Raw genomic sequence first — 18,172 nt, 5'->3', positions numbered from 1 at the left:
GAGTCCTTCAGAGTGTGGAGGGAGGCGTCGATGTCAGAGCTGAAGTGCTCGGATGCTTCAAAGGGAAGACCTTCAACTTCATTCTGCCCCTCTCTCGGGGGACTGGAAGACTGGAACCAGGATGCTGTTTGAATAACCACAGCAGTGGCTAGGGCTCTAGAAGCTGTATTCATGGCTTCTAGGAGGGAGATTTTGGCTACCAACTGACAGTCTGAAATAAGGCCCTAAAATGGTTCATTCTCGTCCTGTGGCAGATGTTCAATACAATGCGTGAACTTGGAATGTGTGTTGAAGTCCTGTTTCACTAACATGGCTTGGTAGTTTGCCAGCAAAATTGAAGAGCTGCTGAGAAGTAGCTTTTCCTAGCCAGGAGGGTCTAAACATTTGGACTCCTTATCATAAGGAGAGGGTCTGGAATGGGCCTGCCTTTTCCTTTCATTAGCCACATCCACCACCAAGGAACTGGGAGTGAAAAAAATAAATGCTCTGCTCCCTTGGCCAGAACACAGTACTTTTTATCTGCCCCTTATGGGCAAGCTGGATAGGGGCAGGTGTTTGCCAGACTGTGCAAGCAGGCAGTAACAGAGCATCATTTACTGCAAGGGCAATTTTTTCCCCGAGGGGTGATATTTAAAATGTCCAAAGAGCACTGATAGCATGACAAATGGGAATGAGGATATGGAGGTAAATATTACCATATCTGACGTAGAAGTGAAACTCAAACAGCTTAATGGGACTAAATTGGGGGGCCCAGATAATCTTCATCCAAGAATATTAAAGGAATTGGCACATGAAATTGCAAGCCCATTAGTAAGGATTTTTGATGCATCTGTAAACTCAGGGGTTGTACCGTATGACTGGAGAATTGCTAACATAGTTCCTATTTTTAAGAAAGGGAAAAAAAAGTGATCTGGGTAACTATAGGCCTGTTAGTTTGACATCTGTAGTATGCAAGGTCTTGGAAAATATTTTGAAGGAGAAAGTAGCTAAGGACATTGAGGTCAATGGTAAATGGGACAAAATACAACATGGTTTTACAAAAGGTAGATTGTGCCAAACCAACCTGATCTCCTTCTTTGAGAAAGTAACAGATTTTTTAGACAAAGGAAACGCAGTGGATTTCAGTAAGGCGTTTGATACGGTGCCACATGGGGAATTATTAGTTAAATTGGAAAAGATGGGGATCAATTTGAAAATTAAAAGGTGGATAAGGAATTGGTTAAAGGGGAGACTACAGCGGTCCTACTGAAAGGTTAACGGTCAGGCTGGAGGGAAGTTACCAGTGGAGTTCCTCAGGGATCGGTTTTGGGACCAATCTTTTTATTATTGACCTCGGCACAAAAAGTGGGAGTATGCTAATAAAGTTTGCGGGTGATACAAACCTGGGAGGTATTGCCAATTTAGAGAAGGATCGGGATATCATACAGGAGGATCTGGATGACCTTGTAAACTGGAGTAACAGTAATAGGATGAAATTTAATAGTGAGAAGTGTAAGGTCATGCATTTAGAGATTAATAACAAGAATTTTAGTTATAAGCTGGAGAGTAATGGAGGAGGAGAAGGACCTTGGAGTATTGGTTGACCACAGAATGACTATCATCCGCCAATGTGATATGGCTGTGAAAAAAGCTAATGAGGTCTTGGGATGCATCAGGCGAGGTATTTCCAGTAGAGATAAGGAGGTGTTAGCACCGTTATACAAGGCACTGGTGAGACCTCACCTGGAATACTGTGTGCAGTTCTGGTCTCCCATGTTTAAGAAGGATGAATTCAAACGGGAACAGGTACAGAGAAGGGCTACTAGGATGATCCAAGGAAAACCTGTCTTATGAAAGGAGACTCAAGGAGCTTGGCTTGCTTAGCCTAACCAAAAGAAGGCTGAGGGGAGATATGATTGCTCTCTATAAATATATCAGAGGGATAAATACCAGAGAGGGAGAGGAATTATTTAAGCTCAGTACCAATGTGGACACAAGAACAAATGGATATAAACTGGCCATCAGGAATTTTAGACTTGAAATTAAATGAAGGTTTCTAACCATCAGAGGAGTGAAGTTCTGGAACAGCCTTCCAAGAGAAGCAGTGGGGGCAAAAGACCTATCTGGCTTCAAGATTAAACTCGATAAGTTTATGGAGGAGATGGTATGATGGGATAACATGATTTTGGCAATTAATTGATTGTTAACTGTTCATGGTAAATAGGCCCAATGGCCTGTGATGGAATGTTAGATGGGGTGGGATCTGAGTTACTACAGAGAATTCTTTCCTGGGTATCTGGCTGGTGAATCTTGCCCACATGCTCAGGGTTCAGCTGATCGCCATATTGGGGGTCGGGAAGGAATTTTCCTCCAGGGCAGATTGGAAGAGGCCCTGGGGGTTTTTCGCCTTCCTCTGCAGCATGGGGCACGGGTCACTTGCTGGAGGATTCTGTGCACCTTGAAGTCTTTAAACCATGACTTGAGGACTTCAATAGCTCAGACATAGGTGAGAGGTTTATTGCAGGAGTGGGTGGGTGAGATTTGGTGGCCTGCATTGTGCAGGAGGTCAGACTAGATGATCATAATAGTCCCTTCTGACCTTAATATCTATGAGGTGGAAGGCCTGAAAGTCACTGGCATAAGGTGGTGGTGGAAGCCTGTGGAGATAGAGGCGGTTAGGGACTATTTAGAAAAGCTGGACGTGCACAAGTCCATGGGGCCGGACGAGTTGCATCCGAGAGTGCTGAAGGAATTGGCGGCTGTGATTGCAGAGCCACTGGCCATTATCTTTGAAAACTCGTGGCGAACCGGGGAAGTCCCGGATGACTGGAAAAAGGCTAATGTAGTGCCAATCTTTAAAAAAGGGAAGAAGGAAGATCCTGGGAACTACAGGCCAGTCAGCCTCACCTCAGTCCCTGGAAAAATCATGGAGCAGGTCCTCAAAGAATCAATCCTGAAGCACTTGCATGAGAGGAAAGTGATCAGGAACAGCCAGCATGGATTCACCAAGGGAAGGTCATGCCTGACTAATCTAATCGCCTTTTATGATGAGATTACTGGTTCTGTGGATGAAGGGAAAGCAGTGGATGTATTGTTTCTTGACTTTAGCAAAGCTTTTGACACGGTCTCCCATAGTATTCTTGTCAGCAAGTTAAGGAAGTATGGGCTGGATGAATGCACTATAAGGTGGGTAGAAAGCTGGCTAGATTGTCGGACTCAACGGGTAGTGATCAATGGCTCCATGTCTAGTTGGCACCCGGTATCAAGTGGAGTGCCCCAAGGGTCGGTCCTGGGGCCAGTTTTATTCAATATCTTCATAAATGATCTGGAGGATGGTGTGGATTGCACTCTCAGCAAATTTGCGGATGATACTAAACTGGGAGGAGTGGTAGATACGCTGGAGGGGAGGGATAGGATACAGAAGGACCTAGACCAATTGGAAGATTGGGCCAAAAGGAATCTGATGAGGTTCAATAAGGATAAGTGCAGGGTCCTGCACTTAGGACGGAAGAACCCAATGCACAGCTACAGACTAGGGACCGAATGGCTAGGCAGCAGTTCTGCGGAAAAGGACCTAGGGGTGACAGTGGACGAGAAGCTGGATATGAGTCAGCAGTGTGCCCTTGTTGCCAAGAAGGCCAATGGCATTTTGGGATGTATAAGTAGGGGCATAGCGAGCAGATCGAGGGACGTGATCGTTCCCCTCTATTCGACATTGGTGAGGCCTCATCTGGAGTACTGTGTCCAGTTTTGGGCCCCACACTTCAAGAAGGATGTGGATAAATTGGAGAGAGTCCAGCGAAGGGCAACAAAAATGATTAGGGGACTGGAACACATGAGTTATGAGGAGAGGCTGAGGGAGCTGGGATTGTTTAGCCTGCAGAAGAGAAGAATGAGGGGGGATTTGATAGCTGCTTTCAACTACCTGAAAGGGGGTTCCAAAGAGGATGGCTCTAGACTGTTCTCAATGGTAGCAGATGACAGAACGAGGAGTAATGGTCTCAAGTTGCAGTGGGGGAGGTTTAGATTGGATATTAGGAAAAACTTTTTCACTAAGAGGGTGGTGAAACACTGGAATGCGTTACCTAGGGAGGTGGTAGAATCTCCTTCCTTAGAGGTTTTTAAGGTCAGGCTTGACAAAGCCCTGGCTGGGATTATTTAACTGGGAATTGGTCCTGCTTTGAGCAGGGGGTTGGACTAGATGACCTTCTGGGGTCCCTTCCAACCCTGATATTCTATGATTCTATGATTCTATGAAGCATTACTGTCTCTCCCAGGAATGAAGGGAGAGCGAGTTTCCCTCCATCTGGGTGTCCTCCTGCTCCTGGATGTCTCCTGAGGAGACATAAGGTAAGGGAGGGCGATCCTGTGGTACTGAAGGTTAGTCAGTGCCTATGAATGATGCAGTACCAGTGGGCACTGGGTCTCTTTCTGGTTGGAACCCTATCAAATTGTTCACTGAGGTGACCAGGGATTGCAGCAACCCCACTGAGTGGGTGGATAGAGGACCACAGACAGTCACAACCTCTGGCTTGAGGATACCTGGTGAGGTCCAAAAGAGAATAGTGGTGTGACGAAGTTGGGGATTTTTGTAGTGTTTTACATGAATAGTGGGTGCACACCCCAGTTTCCCTGTGTGCTGCATGTTTAGCAAGGTGATGGGAGAGGGTTTGTTGTTGCAGAGAACCAGCTGTGACCTTGCCTACTGGCCAGGACCCGCAGAAAACAGCCTGGAGATGGGGAACCCTAACAACTGGTGATTAAGAGGCCCACCCCAGCCTGGCCGTCAGCTGGTTCTGGCCGGGGGAGGACAAAGGGTTGAGGAGAGAGAACCCCGGTGACATGACCAATCAGTTCCAGCCAGAGGGGAACAAAGGATGGAAGAGAGGGCCCCAGCAACCTGTTTACCTGGGACAGAAGACAAAGGACAGGGGAGGAGCTGTTGGGGCCAGGATGCCTAGCTGGAAAGTGCAGAGTCTCTGGACTGGGGGGGAGGGGGAGGGCAGAGAGAGAGAGAAAAAAGGCAGAGCCCACCTGCATCCAGGGGAGACTTAGATGTACTGTGCTGAGGGAGGCCAGGTCTGAGGGCCCTGAGAGTTTCTTATGCTGTGTTCAGACGCTCAATAAACCCTCCTGTTTTACACTGGCTGAGAGTCGCTCCGGCCTAGAGAACAGGGTTGCATTAGTCCCTCTGGGAGTGGAGGCCCCAGGGGTCCAGAGCAAGTAGACTCCCTAAGGGGGCCCATTGGGAGAGACAGACATGCTAAGGGTCAGAGAGGTGTGGTTCCAGGAGGCAGAGGAGCTTAACCCCCAAGAGAGAGTGGACCACCAAGAAGGGCTGTTACACTGAAGGGGGTTCTCCCCAGGGACCGTATGGAGCCAAGAGTGGGCATGACCTGTGAGTCCGTGACAAGTGCGTGTGGTGGTCAGGTACCAAAAAAGATCCCTGTACCAAGACCTATGAGTCTGAAGAAAAATCATCCCCTGGGCTGAAGGGGAAGCCTCAGACATAGTTGCCAGTACCAAGGCTGGAGGTCCAACTGGGATTCAATCTGTCTGAGTGGTCCTGGGGAAGAGACCCTGTTAAAGAACCATAGCAGGGGAGACTCCTGTTCCTCAGTACAAACAGATCCTCCAAGGACAGAAATCTGGAGGATTATGGTGTCCAGAAGACTGACTCGCTACCAGGGCCTGACATTGCCAAGATGGTGAGCACTGTACTGGTGAGGTTTGTAAATGAGCTTCTCTAACCTCAGAGCCCTGGTGTCATGGAGGTGAAGGTACCGAGGCGTATAGGAGGCGATCTTGGTGCCTTGGCGTGCCAGTCAGTTCATGCAACTTATCTGGGCCTTCTATTTAACACCCTCTTTAGTCCCTAATTGACTGAAAAGGAGTTTATCATCCTGCTTTTTCCATCACCACACAGCCCTTGCCCCATGGAGCCCAGGACCCAGATCAGCACAGTTCAGATGAGGCAGCGAGGAATTTGCTGATAAGCTCCATGTGGTTTTAATGAAGAGGGAGAGGAGATTGTCTGGCATCAAGAGAAAGGGGCAGGCAACTGGGGAAGCACAGAGGGCATGAAGCAGGCTGAAGTAGACAGGTGGGAGGGAGAGGAGAGACTCAGGCTGCATTATGCAGAGACCTGACAGGGTGGACAAAGCCTGTGAAGGGGTATACAGAGAGAAGGAACATGGCCAGAGCAGCTCAAGAGGAAGAGAACTCTGTAGCTATGATAGCCTGGGGGTCCCTTTGTCCAGGACTCTGGGGAGCATCAGGGACAAGTGAAAATTCCCATTTCCCTACCACAAATTCATAGATTCCAAAGCCACAAGGGATCATTAGGATCATCTAGTCTGGCCTCCTGTATAACCCAGGCCAGAGACCTGCCCCCAAATAATGCCTAGAGCAGAACTTTTAGAAAAACATCCTGTCTTGGCTTACAAATTGTCAGTGATGGAGAATCCAGCATGACCCTTGGTAATTATTCCAATGGCTAATTACCCTTAGTCCAAATTTTACACCTTATTTCCAGCCTGAATTTACCTAGCTTCAGCTTCCATCCATTGGATCATGTTATAACTTTCTCTGCTAAATTGAAGAGCCCATTATTAAATATTTGTTACTCATGTAGGTACTTAAAAACTTTGATCAAGTCACCCCTTAACCTTCTCTTTAAGATAATATATTGAGTTCCTTCAGCCTCTCACAATAATGCATGTTTTCTAATCCTTAAATCCAGCAGTTCCCAAACTCTGGGTCACAACCCCAAATGGGGTCACACCATCAGCAAATAGGGTCATGGCAATCTCTACTGTGCAGAACATGTGTGCGAGGTGACGCTGTACGGAGGATGACATTTTGCTCTACAAAATGGCATCCTCCATGCTGTCTGGGGTCCTGGGAAGAAATCATTAAAATGGGGTTGCGCCGGCAAAAAGTTTGGGAATCCCTGCTTTAATCATTCTTGTGGCTCTTCTCTGAGCTCTCTCCAAGAAGGCTGTTGATAAACTGAATGGTAGACAACAGAACTGGACACTATATTGCAGCAGTAGTTGCATCAGTGCAAAACAGAGGTAAAAATCTCTCTGCTCCTACCCGAGTTTGCTGTGTTTATATGTACATCTAAGGATATTAGCTCTTCTGGTCACAGCGGGAGCTCATGTTCAGCTGATTATCCATCATGACCCCCAAATCTTTTTCAGAGTCAATGCCTCCCAGGACAGAGTCACCCATCCTGTAAGTATGGCCTACATTCTTTGTTCCTAGATGTATCAAAAATATCAAACACACTAGCAGAATGTTACAAAGAGCTCTGAGAAAACTGAGTGACTGGGCAACAAAGTGGCGATGAAATTCAACATTGAGGAGTGCAAAGTAATTCACATTGGAAAACCTAATCCTAACTACATATATAAGACAATGGGGTCTAATTTAGTTGTTACCACTCAAGAAAGATCTTGGAGTCATTGTGGATAGTTCTCTGAAAACATCCGCTCAATGTGCAGCGGCAGTGAAAAAAGCGAACAGAATGTTAGGAACCATTAGGAAAGGGATAGATAATAAGACAGAAAAACATCATAATGCCACTATGTAAATCTATGTTACGCCCACATCTTCAATACTGCGTGCAGTTCTGGTCAGTCCATCTAAAAAAGATGTATTTGAATTGGAAAAGGTAAAGAGAAGGGCAATGACAATAATTAGGGGAACAGAACATCGTCCATATAAGGAGAGATTAAATAGATTGGAACTGCTTATCTTAGAAAAGAGAAAAAGAAGAGATACAATAGAGGTCTATTCAATTATGAATGGCACAGAGAAAGTAAATAGGAAAGTGTTATTTATCTCTTCACATAAGACAAGCAGCAGGGGTCACACAATGAAAGTAATAGGCAGTAAGTTTTAAACTAAAATAAGGAATTACTTCTTCACACGCAGAACTTGTTGCCACAGGATGTTGTGAAGGCCAAAAGTATAACTGGGTTCTAAAAAACAATTAGGTAAATTCATGGAGGATGGGTCCATCAATAGCTATAGCCAAGATGGTCAGGGAGACAGCCCCATGCTCTGGGTGTTCCTAAATCTCTGACTGCCAGAAGCTGGAACTGGACTGCGGAACGTAACCCCAGCGTAAGATGAGACTCGCCTGTACTAGGGGCTGCCCCACAGCCCTGCCCTACCCCGGTACCTGCCTCTTTTTTTCCCTTCCTTGTGCAGGAATCTCGATGATTCTTAGGCACTTCCCAGGAGATCTGAAAAAAAGCAAGAAACTTCAATGTCAATTATCCTTCGCGCATTGCAGGCCACCCACCCAGAACTGCCTATGCTGCACACAGGACTGGAGCCCACCCTGCTGGGTACTGCACCGGCACTGGGGAGACACTCCTTGCCCAAGCAGCTGACAAACACAGACAGGAGGAAAGAGCAGCCAAAGCCAACATGGACTCCTTCACTGTCACAGATTCTAAGTCCAGAACAGACCACTGTGATCCTTTAGTCTGGTCTCCTATACAACACAAGCCAGAGAACATCAACACAATCATTCCCATTTGAACCAGAGCATATATTTTAAATAAGAACCCTTTACCCCAGCTCAGACTCAGCCCATCTATAGTTAACTGCTTGACTACTTACAGCTGCTGTATGCAGTGTTGCTGGAGCCATGTTGGTTCTAGGGTACTGGAGACACAAGGTGGGTGAGGTAATACCTTTTACTGGACCAACTTCTGCTCGTGAGAAAGACAAGCTTTCGAGCTACATAGAGCTCTTGCTTAGGTCTGGGAAAGGCACTTAGAGTGCAGGAGTAGATCTTGAGGGTGCTACAAATGTGGGGTGGTGGGGAGAAAGCAAAGTGTGAGACGCTACCCGACAGGCAGACAAGTTGGAGTTTGAGAGGGACAACTGAGATGAGAAAGCAGAGAAGCAGGGGGCTGGGAAGAGACCCAAAGGGAGGACAAGGAAGATGATTTGATGCAGTAGAACATGGGAAGCCAGCAGAGGGACTCGTGGAAGGGGTAGGTTTTTCCAAGTGCCTGGCCAGTAAGATGAGCAGAATGCATGAGGTGTGGGGTGAGTGTCCAGGAGGCTGGAGAGGAGGGAATTGCAGTCATAAGAGTGGAGAGGGGCCAGGAGGGTTTTCCCAGTGTGAACAGAGAAAAAAGCTGGATCTTAGAGGTGTTATTTAGGAAAAACAGTCTGGGTGTGAGGGGAGAGGAAGGTGTCTAAGGTGATAATCATGTGACAGGGAGGATGGTGTGTTTGCAAGGGAAGATCCATAAACATGGAAATCCTGGGCACCCCATCATCTCAGGCATTGGCACCCTGACAGCAGGATTGTCTGGCTACGTAGACTCCCTCCTCAGGCCCTATGCTACCAGCACTCCCAGCTACCTTCGAGACACCACTGACATCCTGAGGAAACTACAATCCATCGGTGATCTTCCTGAAAACACCATCCTAACTACTATGGATGTAGAAGCCCTCTACACCAACATTCCACACAAAGATGGACTACAAGCCATCAGGAACAGTATCCCCGATAATGTCACGGCAAACCTGGTGGCTGAAACTTTGTGACTTTGTCCTCACCCATAACTATTTCACATTTGGGGACAATGTATACCTTCAAACCAGCGGCACTGCTATGGGTACCTGCAGTATGCCAACATTTTTATGGCTGACTTAGAACAACGCTTCCTCCGCTCTCGTCCCCTAATGCCCCTACTCTACTTGCGCTATATTGATGACATCTTCATCATCTGGACCCATGGAAAAGAAGCCCTTGAGGAATTCCACCATGATTTCAACAATTTCCATCCCACCATCAACCTCAGCCTTGACCAGTCCACACAAGAGATCCACTTCCTGGACGCTACAGTGCTAATAAGCGATGGTCACATAACCACCACCCTATACCGGAAACCTACTGACCGCTATTCCTACCTACATGCCTCCAGCTTTCACCCTGACCACACCACACGATCCATTGTCTACAGCCAAGCTCTACGATACAACCGCATTTGCTCCAACCCCTCAGACAGAGACAAACACCTACAAGGTCTCTATCAAGCATTCTTACAACTACAATACCCACCTGCGGAAGTGAAGAAACAGATTGACAGAGCCAGAAGAGTACCCAGAAGTCACCTACTATAGGACAGGCCCAACAAAGAAAATAACAGAAAGCCACTAGCCATCACCTTCAGCCCCCAACTAAAACCTCTCCAACGCATCATCAAGGATCTACAACCTATCCTGAAGGATGACCCATCACTCTCACAGATCTTGGGAGACAGGCCAGTCCTTGCTTAAATACTCACCAGCAACCACATACCACACAACAGAACCACTAACCCAGGAACCTATCCTTGCAACAAAGTCCGTTGCTAACTGTGTCCACATATCTATTCAGGGGACACCATCACAGGGCCTAATCACATCAGCCACACTATCAGAGGCTCATTCACCTGCACATCCACCAATGTGATATATGCCATCATGTGCCAGCAATGCCCCTCTGCTATGTACATTGGTCAAACTGGACAGTCTCTACGTAAAAGAATAAATGGACACAAATCAGATGTCAAGAATTATAACATTCATAAACCAGTCGGAGAACACTTCAATCTCTCTGGTCACTCGATTACAGATCTAAAAGTCGCAATATTACAACAAAAAGACTTCAAAAACAGCATCCAACGAGAGACTGCTGCATTGGAATTAATTTGCAAATTGGATACAACTAACTTAGGCTTGAATAGAGACTGGCAGTGGATGGGTCATTACACAAAGTAAAACTATTTCCCTATGTTTATTCCCCCCCCACACACACACACATACACACTGTTCCTCAGATGTTCTTGTCAACTGCTGGAAATGGCCCACCTTGATTATCACTACAAAAGGTTTCCTCCTCCCCCGCACCCCGCTGGTATTAGCTCATCTTAAGTGATCACTCTCCTTACTGTGTGTAAAACACCCATTGTTTCATGTTCTCTGCGTATATAAATCTCCCCACTGTATTTTCTACTGAATGCATCCAATGAAGTGAGCTGTAGCTCACAAAAGCTTATGCTCAAATAAATTTGTTAGTCTCTAAGGTGCCACAAGTCCTCCTGTTCTTTTTGCGAATACAGACTAACACAGCTGCTACTCAAACTATCTATGTTAACTATTCACACCAACTACTATCTATTATTTGCAACAACAACAAAATGTTAAAATCCTTACAAGCAGCTCCAACTTGTAGCCAAAAGCAGTGAGAAGGAATTGAGGGAGGTTCAGGGTGGCTCTGCCTTCTATATCCTTGGCTGAAGGCATGAGGAAGCACAGGGCATATGCTCCACCCTGACAGATACTGCTACAGAAAGCTCTCTGGCTTGAGTACACATACGCTTAAGTCAAACAGACATGTGCAGTCACTCAAAGAAGAAAATAAATGGTCCAGCTTTTTCAACTCCCAATCAGCTTCTCAACCTTGAATAAACTAGTTGAATAAACTGAAGTGAAGCAAATATTCTTTCTGAACCTGCTCTTTAAGCACTTCCGCAAACTCTGGACCCAGGTGCTCAGCCAGTGACTTCCACCAGTGGCGTAGCCGGGTGGAATGAACAGGGGGAGCGGACATACAAAAAAGGTGCCACCCACTTGTACTCACCGGGCGGCACTCCGGGTCCTTGGCGGCACCGAAGGCCCTTGCCACCGAAATGCCGCCGAGGACCCAGAGCGAGTGAAAGCCCTCGCCAACGAACCCGGAGCGCTTGAAGGCCCCCACTGCTGAAGTGCCGGTCCCACCGCTGAAGACCTGGAGTGCCACCGGGTGAGTAAAAATGAAAAAAGGCGCCAAAATATTAAGAAGGCGCCACTTGTGCTCAGTGGGGGAGCGGCCACTCCCCCCCGGCTACGCTACTGACTTCCACCAGTTCAGGGCTCTAACTTTAAGACTTTGGCAGCAAACATACTGCGTGAGTATTATTTTATTTAAATGATATCAATTAGAGTAAGTCTAGGCCCTAGTATAGGTTGCAACCATTTCAAATTAAATTTGAAGTGTTTTTAGAAAAGTATTTAAGTAAAAAAACAAATCAACCATTTGTATCCCTCTCGGTAGAGGGATTCTACAACACTCAGTGGAGGAGGGAGCTAGACCTGCAGAGAGGCCATGGACATCAATGGACTGGAATGAGCGATGCTAATGGAAACAAGACAAACACCTACAAGATCTCTGTCAAGCTTTCTTACAACTACAATACCCACCTGCAGAAGTAAAGAAACAGATTGATAGAGCCAGAAGAGTTCCCAGAAGTTACCTACTACAGGACAGGCCTAACAAAGAAAATAACAGAACGCCGCTAGCCGTCACCTTCAGCCCCCAACTAAAACCCCTCCAACGCATTATTAAGGATCTACAACCTATCCTAAAGGATGACCCAACACTCTCACAAATCTTGGGAGACAGGCCAGTCCTTGCCTACAGACAGCCCCGCAACCTGAAGCAAATACTCACCAACAACCACATACCACACAACAGAACCACTAACCCAGGAACTTATCCTTGCAACAAAGCCCGTTGCCAATTGTGCCCACATATCTATTCAGGGGACACCATCACAGGGCCTAATAACATCAGCCACACTATCAGAGGCTCGTTCACCTGCACATCCACCAATGTGATATATGCCATCATGTGCCAGCAATGCCCCTCTGCCATATACATTGGTCAAACTGGACAGTCTCTACGTAAAAGAATAAATGGACACAAATCAGATGTCAAGAATTATAACATTCATAAACCAGTCGGAGAACACTTCAATCTCTCTGGTCACGCAATCACAGACATGAAGGTCGCTATCTTAAAACAAAAAAACTTCAAATCCAGACTCCAGCGAGAAACTGCTGAATTGGAATTCATTTGCAAATTGGATACTATTAATTTAGGCTTAAATAGAGACTGGGAGTGGCTAAGTCATTATGCAAGGTAGCCTGTTTCCTCTTGTTTTTTCCTACCCCCCCCCCAGATGTTCTGGTTTAACTTGGATTTAAACTTGAAGAGTGGTCAGTTTGGATGAGCTATTACCAGCAGGAGAGTGAATTTGTGTGTGTATAGGGGTGGGGGGGATGTGAGAAAACCTGGATTTGTGCAGGAAATAGCCCAACTTGATTGTCATGCAAATTGTGTAAAGAGTTGTCACTTTGGATGGGCTATCACCAGCAGGAGAGTGAATTTGTGTGGGGGGGTGGAGGGTGAGAAAACCTGGATTTGTGCTGGAAATGGCCCACCTGATGATCACTTTAGATAAGCTATTACCAGCAGGACAGTGGGGTGGGAGTAGGTATTGTTTCATATTCTCTGTGTATATATAAAGCCTGCTGCAGTTTCCACGATATGCATCTGAGGAAGTGAGCTGTAGCTCACGAAAGCTTATGCTCTAATAAATTGGTTAGTCTCTAAGGTGCCACAAGTACTCCTTTTCTTTTTGCGAATACAGACTAACACGGCTGTTACTCGGAAACAAGACAGTGGCCAGAGTGGCAATGCAGAAATGGTGAGGTTCTTGGCTGGGAAAGTGACTGACTTGATCCAGCCTTGAGGGGTGAGAAGAGGCAGGAAAGTGGAGATGGGAGGCTAGTAGGTGAGATGGGGCTGTCTCCTCTGTGCTCCCTTGAGCAAACCCACTGTAGGCTCACAGCTCCTCAGCTGTCACCTCTCTTGGGCAGAGACCCGCATTTCTCTCCATCTCCTGACCAGGGTCTTTTCAGGCTGCATGGTCCCATGTTACTCCTGGCAGTGACACTCCCGGAGTTTCCCAGACCTGAAGCAGAGCTCTCACCCACAGAAGTTGGTCCAATAAAAAAGTATTGCCTCACCAACCTTGTCTCTCTAAAATCCTGAGACCAACAGGGCTATAACAGCACCGCATATTCCTAGCAAGCCAGCCTGTCTCAACAAGCCAATATCCTCACTTTGCTTCCTCTTCAGAGGCTCCAAACAGCATAATTGCTCATAGTTTAAGTTACCACACGGCTCTTTCTAAGGAAGTACATTTAGTCTTAAAGTGAAAGGATTACAGAGAAAACATTAGAACAGTAAAAGATCCTACACATACTAATAAGCTTATCAGAGATCACCTCCAACTCCAGTGAGGACTTTAGGAGGAGTCAGGCCTTCAAATGCCACAAAGGAATTTTCCTGGGGTTACAAGTTCATAACAGCTTTAGCTCAGCATTAGCACCCCAAGCATCAGTTAGTCTTTCCTTTATATAGCTTGCGCCTTTGATCTTCAGATTCCAGGAACAGGTTATCAGCGCATAGCTTCAAAAGGGAAGGTTTTTACATAATCCAAGGTGGAAATTTGCATTCACTGCCCCTTAGATATTCCCCACACAAGCCACTTGACCCTGTCTGTCCAAAAGTCCATTCTTGTCTGGCCCATTGTTTAAATGCAGTCCTTTGAAGTTCATAACACTTTCCAGGGCTCATATCTCATATCCCCCCTAGAGATGTCAGGTAGAATCCTGGACCACAACACCACACAACCTTTATATTTAATGAATTGGACTCCAAAGAAAAAAACTAATTCAATGAGATACTTCACAGATATTGCAGGAAACTGGATATTGCACAGGGACCTTAGGAGGAGGCTGATGGCCCTGAAGAAGAGGGAGATCCAGGCATCAAAGTCAGAGGGACGTGGTCAAGGAGGAGCTACCAGGAGGAGAGAAAGACCTGATGGAGGGGGAGGGGGAAGGTGGGGACTGAAAGTGGCAGGACAGAAGATACTTGATATAGCCCCCAAAAGATCCTGGTGTGAATAATGGAGGGGCGGGAGGGGAGAGAGAATCTGCCAGCAGACAGCAGTGCTGGGTCCTGCAGGTCTCAGAGAGCTGGATGGAGAGAGGGCAAAATTGTGACACCTCCGGTACAGCCACACCCAGGAGTTCAAAGACCACGACCCAGGCCGCAAGAAGTCATGAGATTTTTTTATAAAGTAATCTCATGATTTTTAAGCCAAGTTTGAGCTCTTGCTCTCTCTGGTTTCTGAGCTGTTCAAGCATGTCACATTTGCAAACTTTTCTCCAAACCCTGAGGGCTTCTGAAAATGCCAGCCGAGTCCCTCACATACTCACTTGTCTCCAGGAGCTGGGTCATTATGAAAGCCCCAAGTGTTACGAGACTCATAATAAAATCACAAAAAAGAGTTGGCAATGCTGCAGAAGGGCACATGAGGTGGGGGACAAAAGGGGGGCCAGACGTCACCAGAGAAAGGAGGCAGTGGCAGATTTTATTCTGTTTGCACATTATAAGTGTGATCGAGTCATGATCACTTGTACCGAAGCTACCATTAATTTTTAGTTCTGTGATCAGTTCCTCTTTATCGGTCAAGATGAGGGCTAATATAGAATTCCCCATACTTGGTGCAACACATTTTGAGTTAGAAAGTTATCTATAATATTTAGAAATTCCAAAGATGTTTTAGTTCTGGCTGTGACAAATACAGCAATTTCCTGCAATATCCTGGAAAAATCATATGAAGTATATTTCGTGTCCATTATATTAAATGCAAAGGCTGTGTGTTATTGTGGGCCAGGATTGTATGTGACCTCTCTAGGAGGGGACACAGGATGTTAGCCCTGGAAAGTGTTATGAACTTCAAAGGACTGTATTGAACAATGGGTCTGACATGAATGGACTTTTGGACAGACAGTGTCAAATGGTTTGTCTGGGAAATATCTAGGGGAATATGAACGCAAATTCCCTCCTCTGGGTATGCAAAAATCCAGTCATTTGAAGCTACATCCCGAGGAGGGAACCACTGTCTACTATTACATGCTCCTAGAATCTGAAAAATCAAAGGCCAAGCTGTATAAAGGAAAAACTAACCGATTCATGGGGGTGTCTATTCTGAGCTAAAACTGTTATGAACTGTTAACCACCAAAACACCCTTTTGGGGGGTTTGAAGGACTGACTCCTACCAGAGCCCATGCTGGAACGGGGTGGGGAATGAGCTCTGTAAGTTTATTAGCATGTGCTTAGGTTCTTTTTTTATTTAATATATTTTTTCTGTAATGCTTTCACCTTAAGAATAAATGTGCTTCCTTACAAAGATCTGTGTGGTAACGGTGGGCAGCTATGTTATTTATATCCTCCATTAGGTTCTAATATCGTTGGAACTTCTTGAGCTTCAGCATGTCTGATAGGGCCACTCTCAGTCGGGGTTATGGAGTGGATAATAGGATCTGGCTGGGGTCAGTTCCATTCATCTTCAGTTGATCTATTAGCAAAGTGTGCAGACAGCTCGTCACAGCAATCGGTGCTTGGGTCTAGTGTCCAGATTGGTTGATGAGCCAGTTCACTAAGTGAAACAGCCCTGCTGACCATGATTCTGCCTCATGGACTGTGGAGGAGCAGGTGGCTTGTTTGGCCTCCCTCCCTGCAGTGGTGCAGTCCTGTAAGAGCGGTTTGTGCTGCTGGCAGATGGGTCCAGAGTTATGTTGTGCGGTTGTTTGGTTTTAGGCACTGTTGGACTATGCATTTCATTTGCTTTAGTTCTTCTCAGTCAGTGGGGGAGGGGGTAACTAGCACCCAAGAGCTCCTCCTCCAAACTCACTTCATACCCCCCAACAGCAACAGCCCCAGAATGCACCTCTACCCTGAGTGTATCATCCCTGCGCACCCGCACCCCCTACCCATCCTCACAGCAATGCATCCATGGACTGTGCCACAGAACTCAGTAATCTCCATGATGTACACAATGCTGGTCCACTTCCCATCCACATTCCCCAGTCCCTATGACTCCCTGGTTGCATCTCCTGAAATCGACCCAGGTAGACTCCACCCTGGCTCAGACACACACCTCCCTCATTCGAAAGCAGCCCCTGCCCCAGCCTAAATAACCCTCATGTGTGATCACACCCCACATGCACCCACCCTGCTACAGATGGCCCCATAAGATTTGGGTCTTGTGCTCACCATTTTGGCAGGCTGGTTGACTGACTCCAAAGGCAGGGCGAAGATGGCGTTCTTGGCTCCCACGTACAGAGTCCTGGTCTGTGGGGCCACCAGGAAGATGCTGTAGTTGGAAATGGCCTCCTGGAAGAAGCGATGAACCATCTGCTGCACCTCTGCAATCAGAGAGCAAGCACACTGTCTGTCCTGGGCATGGAGCACGCAAGGCCTAACCCAGCACCACACAGGCTGACCCGTGTGAGCCAGGCTAGTGGGGTCACCAATACTGTGCTCAGCTTTGGGATCCAACAGCTACCTGCTGCTTCAATCCAGATGGAAAGAGAGTGCACAATTTTAGCTGCCCTCCCCTGCCCCCACAGCCTGAGAACACGCATGTGCACAGATCAGCGGCATGCCCCACCACGAGACTGCACTTCTCAGCCTGCCACTGCCCAGAGACCCAGTGAGGCTGATACACAGCTCTCACCAGCCTGGTCTGCAATGGCATTTCACCCCTAGCCTCCCTGTCCAGCAGTGGCGTCAGCCCCAGTGGGACTGACAGTGTGCACAAATTCAAGCAGTTCTCCTAAGAGTGCTGGCATTTAGCACCGTGCTCTTGAGCACTGATCCAAGCCGGACTAGTACAGTGGAGAAGGTCTGGGGCTGCAGGAGCCTGGCCTGCCCTGCCCTATGACGTTCCATGCTGCTCCTGCCAGGAAGCTGAACAGGTGGTAATTGAGAAATGTTAAGGAAAACCTGGAGTGTAGACACAAATGAAGGGAAAATGCTTAAGACAGTGGGAGATCACCACAGCTCCCTGTGCAGCAGGAGGGTGCAAGTGGGAGCAGGGCAGGCTGCAAGAGGCAGCAGCTGACTCACTACATCTAGCTGTTACCTGCTGCAGCTTCCAAGGGGAGCCAGCAAGGGGCGATGAGAACTCGCCAATAGAACACCAGGGGAGCCCTGAACAGCCTTTCCACCATCCTCACTTTGCCAGCGTAGCCCTTGGCCTCAACGCCCCTCTGACAAGAGGGGGGCCCGGAGAAAGATTTCATCTCCCCTTCGCTACTGTAGCTCCTGTCCGAGCCCAGCACACCAGCAAGCCGCCGCTGCCTCTCAGTCCCTAGCCATCCTCCTGCCTCCCCTCCTGCATCGCTAGCGTGCATGTGCTCCGACAGCGCCACGAGACCCACGAGCTCTGTTGGTCAATATGCACAAAACTGCCTACGTGCTGCTGAGAGGTT

The 18,172-nt window shown here is 47.2% G+C and overlaps 1 protein-coding gene across 2 annotated transcripts in view; it reads right to left on the bottom strand.

Moving 5' to 3' along the window:
* The window catches only part of SEMA4F (ssemaphorin 4F), a 143,275-nt gene that overhangs the window by 69,728 nt on the left and 55,375 nt on the right, over positions 1-18,172 (bottom strand). For both annotated transcript variants that reach the window (XM_073343166.1, XM_073343167.1), the window contains exons 2-3: positions 16,953-17,104; positions 8,171-8,234 (exon numbers count right to left, since the gene is read on the bottom strand). In XM_073343166.1, the coding sequence (XP_073199267.1) occupies positions 8,171-8,234; positions 16,953-17,104 (216 nt within the window). The remainder of the gene's footprint in view (positions 1-8,170; positions 8,235-16,952; positions 17,105-18,172) is intronic.

This window comes from Lepidochelys kempii, chromosome 4 (genome assembly GCF_965140285.1).
Source record: "Lepidochelys kempii isolate rLepKem1 chromosome 4, rLepKem1.hap1, whole genome shotgun sequence".
Taxonomy (NCBI): domain Eukaryota; kingdom Metazoa; phylum Chordata; order Testudines; family Cheloniidae; genus Lepidochelys; species Lepidochelys kempii.
The sequence above is the reverse complement of the archived record's forward strand: the minus strand, read 5'-3'. Positions and strand labels throughout refer to the sequence as shown.